The sequence below is a fragment of the Hyperolius riggenbachi genome, chromosome 7, assembly GCF_040937935.1.
Source record: "Hyperolius riggenbachi isolate aHypRig1 chromosome 7, aHypRig1.pri, whole genome shotgun sequence".
NCBI classification, from domain to species: Eukaryota; Metazoa; Chordata; class Amphibia; order Anura; family Hyperoliidae; genus Hyperolius; species Hyperolius riggenbachi.
Window position 1 is genome coordinate 61,818,246 of NC_090652.1, and position 6,000 is coordinate 61,824,245.

Sequence of the window (6,000 nt, forward strand, 5' to 3'; positions counted from 1 at the left end):
GCACAGCGCGGTTTGCGCGAAATGTCGCATCGCGGTGCGACGAAAACGGTGCACCCGATGCGCCTATAATGTTGCATTGGGTGCGACTTTAACGTCACATGGTGCGACGTTATATGCGACCTTATAGGCGCATTGGGTGCACTGTTTTTGCGGTGCGCGCGCACAGTTTTGCGCACGGGACTTTGCGCGTGATGTGAATTTAGTAAAGGGTGCTAACCCAGTTAGCACCCTAGTTATCACGCCCAAAGTCTTTACATGTAAATTTATCATGCCTAAACTAACTTTAGGCGTGATATAGGGCTTTTCACAGGCGTGCTAACACTTAGCACGGTTTACTGAATCAAGCCCAAAGTATCAAACTATCTATCTATCTATCTATCTATCTATCTATCTATCTATCTATCTATCTATCCTCACTCATGTACTCTGTCTCTTAATCCCTCTTTTGTTAAATGGTACTCAAACTGACATGAGACATGATGAGCTAGACATATGTACATAAAGAACCAGTCTTATTAATAACTTGTTGTCAGAGGTCCCTTTTTATTTTTAACATTGCAAGGGTTAAAAAAAAATGATAATTATTCGTGCATGGTGAGACAGCCACAGAGCAGTTGAATTCAGCCCTTGCCCTCCTGAAGAGTAAACATAAGTGTACACAATCCTGATAAGACTAGGCAGCAAAGTTCAAAAGCTGTTTATTTTGCTTTGCAGCTGAATAAAAGCTATTTTATGTCACATGTTCATGGCTGATACTTAGAATTCAGTTTTAGAAATCCAGCTACATTCGACAGAATGCTCTTGCCTTGGAGGATAATGTTGCTTTTCCCATTTACTTTCCACACCTTTGTCTCCCAGCCCTCAAGGTCCCCAAATTCCAGTGCTGGCATTCTGGTTATTTCTAATTTTCATTCTAAGAGTTGATTCCACCTTGCTTGGCACTAGGGAAATGGAAGAACATATGCAATACTGCCAGGCTTTCAGTACAGGTTCCTGTGAGCTGACTTGGGGTCCCACCTTTGCCATCTCCCACAGAAAGTATTTTTATACAATTAGAGATTAATAAAGTCATTAATTCCAACCTGGGCAAAGCCATTGATTGGGATGTGTATTAAACTCTTTACAAGTACCATATGCAGCAATCAAATCATTTTAATGATCAACTCTTGATGCCAAGTTCTGCATTTGGTCTGTTTTTAGGATTCCATACTTTATCAATAACACTCATGTTTCTGTATACTTTTCCTTTTTAGAACTGGCCAGTAAACAGGTTCGGGTCAATGCTGTCTGGTGAGTACAGTGACTTCACCTGTAGTAATTAAATCTGATAGGACCTCAAAAAATTAAATAGGACCTGAAATGACTGCGAATAAGAGGATGACATATTTTTATCCATTTAAACAATGCAAATTGCCTGGCTGTCCTGTTGATCCTCTGCCTCTAATACGTTTAGCCATAGACCCTGATCAAGCATGGAGAACAGATGGTACTGACTGAAGTCTGATTGGATTGGCCGCATATTCTTTTGTTTGACCTAATAGGGTCTCACCTAGATTTTAATATGTATGCTTTTGTAAATTTCCTCTCCTCCCGTTCAAAAATAGTAGACAAATAGGGCGGTCTATGGGAGTTTACAGGGGACAGGTTATTGTTAGCATATTCAATTGTATTTATTTATTTAGCAGACACAGACACGGGGAGAACATACAAACTCTGTGCAGATGGTGCCAAGGCTGACATTTGAACCAGGAACCCACCTCTGCAAGGTTAGAGAACTAACCACTATGCCACCGTGCTAACCACTGAATCATATGCAGGGCAGATTCTAGGCTACATACAGTAGCTCCCAAGGTGAGGATATAAAAATTGCCCCCCATAGACTCGAGTACACTGCAATGCGGCAGCCAGATGCAGCCCCCCCAGTATAGGTAGCCAGAGAAGCCTCCAGTATTAAGTAGCTAGATGCAGATGCCACCCCATCTCCCAGCATATGTAGCCTGACAGCCGACCCCTCATATAGCGAGTCAGATAGCCCCCTCATATAGGTAGCCACAGAGTCCCCCTCCCTTATGTATGTGCAGCGAAAGAGCCACCTTCTCCATTGTATAGGCAGCCAGAGAACCCCTCCCCTCCCACAGTATAGGTAACCTGTGATTCCATATAGGTAGCCAGGGTGCCTCTCCCCTCCTACTGCATAGGTAGCCAGTTAGTCCCCCCCCCCTCTCCCATCCCTCTGTATAGAAGACAAAGACAGACACAAAACATTTATATCACACTTTTCTCCTGGTGGACTCAAAGCACCAGAGCTGCAGCCACTAGGATGTGCTCTATAGTGTTAAGGAGATTTGCCAAAGGTCTCCTACTGAAGAGGTGTTAAGTTACTGAACAGGAGAGCCGAGATTCGAACCCTGGTCTCCTGTGTCAGAGGCAGAGCCCTTAACCAGTACACTAGCCAGCCAGTATTTGCCCACCACTCTCCTCCCACAGTATAGGTAGCAAGAAATGTTTTCTTTCCCTCCCCTTCTCAGCAGGAGTAACTCGCCTTTCTGAGATAAATGCATGTCACCACAAGGGGTGCTGTTACCAATGCAATGGAAAGGAGGAAGAAGATATGTGGTTCTCGAAGAGTTGGGTTACCGATCCACTTGCTGCTGTGCCTGGGACAGAGACCCGCCCCACCCATAAAATGATCATATAACAGTCAAGCATAACATCTCAATTTTATTATCTTGTAAAAAAAAAAAATCAACAAACCACAATACAAAATGACTTTTATCCTTAAAGGAACCAAATTGTCTGGTCCATAATGTATAAGATTGCATAGATCAACAATATTTTGCAGACCTCTTTGTGTGAGACAGTGTTACAAAACCTGTTGTGGTAAACACTATAAAACAGATGCCTAGGCACACAAAATGCAATACACTAGTAATTCAATACAGTAAACTGCAAGGTCGAGCAGTTGGGCTTGGCACGTTGTGTGAAGACAAACTTCACTTCCTTAGGAAAGATTGGCCTGTAAATAGGCTATAAGTAAACTTTCTGGGTAAAGAAGACATATAAAAAAATGTATGCCTTTGTAGGGATTGTAGGAGAAACCCCTGAGATGGGCACAATTAGGGATGGGGATTGAAGTGGGTTTGGGAACAAACAGTGGATTAGCCATATCCTTGTTTCAGGTGCGTTATCCAGATATTACTGGAGCCAATGAGATCACCAGTCCACCTGGATCTTCCACAGTTTCATAAATTTATAAATATACATTTGTAATATATATCATTTTAAAAGCTGCAGCCATCACAAGATTTGTTTGCCTCCTATCTCTCTTTGCTTCTTGTAGAGCTGCATGTTTTGCAGCCAATAGAACTGCCAAGCTGACTGATGCTGAGTTTGCACACTGATATTCCCACAGGAAGTAATTGTATGATGTGACCAGCAATGAAAGAGAATAGGAGCTGCTGTAGCTTAAAATGTCACATGACACAACCTCTTCCTGTAAGAATGGCTTCTGTCTCCTGCTCAGTGTTAAATTCAAACAGGGTGGGGCGGCAGTTAGAAGAGATTGCCTTGGCCAAGCCTACAAGTAACTTTTGAGTCACCAATACAAATGTGTATTTCTTGGAGTATTCTAGTTCATGACATTTTTTTTCCACTTGCAGCCCAGGGGTGATCATCACAGAGGTCCATAAAAGGGCTGGTATGAGCGAAGAAAAATACCAAGAGGTGGGTCACTCACAGAAGGTTACTGGTCTGTGAATGAATTAACTGGACCTAGAGTACTTATAAAACTTCTACCTCTTCTTTCCCACCCATATATTCTCACAAACGCCCCCTCCTCCCACTATTGCCTGAGACCCCATGTAGAGTGGTGCAGAGAAGCACCTGGCGGAGTGTTTAGATTTACATGTCATGGCACAAATTGCAGTGTCTGCTGGTTTCCTTGGTCTCCATTTCTCTCCTCACTCCCATGTATTCATGCTAGTGCTCAAGGCAGCAGGGAGGAGAGAGATTGTAAATTATGCCATGATGGGTAAGATTAAATGCTTTCAAAAGAACACCAGTCTAAACGTGGCCAGTAACTATACAATTTGCTGAATGTTTGTTTATCAACGATTCTTCGTATAAACGACCGGAAATGATCATTTGCGACCACTAATGGACAGAAAATCTACTAACCAACCAATGCAATCATATTTTTTATCATTATTGATTTATAAAGCGCCAACATATTCTGTGGCGCAGTACAAAGTAAGAAACGAACATGGGGTACATTATAATACAATAATGGTGTACACCAATATACAAAATACATAGTTGGTGACAAAATACAAAAACTATACAGAATCCAAGATTCAGAATTGGTAATGACAGTGATAAACGTAACATGATGAATAAAATGTATAATGATTTCCTAGACACAAAAGGGGAGAGAGCCCTGCCCTTGCGAGTTTACGGTCTAAAGATTAAGATGAATTAAATGGATCCAAAAATGTTGATGGAAAAAACTGATTGCTCTGTCAGGGGAATCCACACCTTACTACTGATGGCTTATTTTGGCTTCAGACTGATTAGAAAGGAGCCTTGATACTGCTGGAGGTTTCTAATGTTAGGTACACACCATACAATGTTGTGTTAGATGGTTAGATAGATCATTTCCGACATGTCCGATCTTGTTGTCGATCGTTTTTCTGATCGATTTTTCATAGAAGTGAATGGAAATAAATAAGAAAAGATAACAGAATCGAATTGGAAATTGTTCGGATGGAAAGTCGACCGAAAAAACGCATAGTGTGTACCCAGCATAAGGAGGCTATGAATTTATGTAGCAAGTATCTTCTTAATTTTTTTTTTTTTTTTGCAAAATCTGCGTGAAGTTTTTTGAGCTTCAGGGCTGTGCCCCCTTTTTGTATTTCGTGAAACTTTGGCCTCAATTCACTAAGATCATGCTAGAGATAATAAAGCAAGAGAAAACTTACCTCCACACGTGAGAGAGTTATCTTACCTCTTCATTCCTTAAGTTACCTCTCCTGTAGTTAATTTACCTCCTCTGTAGTTAATTTACCTCCTCTGTAGTTAATTTACCTCCGCTGTAGTTATTTTCACACGCAGTTAATTAACAGCCTGTCTTTAACTCTGGAGTTATTTTAAGTATTGGAGAGTTAATTTAAAGACAGAAGAGTTAACTTTAGGCTTGCCTGAGGTAAAATGTTTCCTGAATACTACATGCCTTATCACCATGGTAACAGCTCTAGAAGAGTTATTAAAGACAGGAGATAAGCTTAGTGAATTGAGGCCATAGTGTGTTATCTCATCATTGTTGGTTTAGCTCTATTCTCTCCTCTTCCAGTTCCTGGAGCACTGCAAGGAGACCCATGCTCTGGGACGTCCCGGCAATGTGGATGAAGTGGCCAAAACCATTGCTTTCCTGGCATCAGACGCTGCTTCCTTCATCACCGGGGTCGCCATGCCTGTGGATGGGGGCCGCCATGCCATGTGTCCACGATAACTCTGCCCTACCCCCTAGTAAAGACATTTTAATCTGTTGACTATCTGTATATTTTGTTTTTCTTTCTGAGAGGGGGTGTTGGTTATTTGGCTGCATAATTGATTTACAAATATTGGTTCAGTTTTCAGTTTGGGCAGTCATATGAAATATGTAGCCGAACTCTAATAAAGGAATGTGAAATGAGGGAAGATGTTACATTGTAAGGAGTGGTAGACTATTTATAAATTATAGAGGCGGGGAGCCCCTAAGGGGCACTGTAGGATGGTATTAGGTTAAAGCAGTTAGGACATATTTGTGTTTCAGATTCAGAATCATTCTTATTTACCAATGTTGTGCCCGACATTGGGTTTGGCACTGCAATAGCTCAGAATGAAGTAGGCATATAGATAGGTAATGCCACAAAGCACGATTAACAACAAACGGCAGTGAAAACAAGATGCATTACAAAAACAACTAAATTTCACTAGACCGTCTAACAGTCTGTCGGCTGCAGC

At 41.5% G+C, this 6,000-nt stretch overlaps 1 protein-coding gene across 3 annotated transcripts in view; it reads left to right on the forward strand.

The window, feature by feature from the left end:
• The window catches only part of LOC137524322 (3-oxoacyl-[acyl-carrier-protein] reductase FabG-like), a 60,886-nt gene extending 55,340 nt beyond the window's left edge, over positions 1 to 5,546 (forward strand). For all 3 annotated transcript variants that reach the window (XM_068244053.1, XM_068244054.1, XM_068244052.1), the window contains exons 6-8: positions 1,254 to 1,290; positions 3,660 to 3,723; positions 5,348 to 5,546. In XM_068244053.1, coding sequence (XP_068100154.1) covers positions 1,254 to 1,290; positions 3,660 to 3,723; positions 5,348 to 5,506 — 260 coding nt within the window. In that variant the 3' untranslated portion in view covers positions 5,507 to 5,546. The remainder of the gene's footprint in view (positions 1 to 1,253; positions 1,291 to 3,659; positions 3,724 to 5,347) is intronic.
• The last annotated feature ends 454 nt before the right edge of the window (positions 5,547 to 6,000 follow it).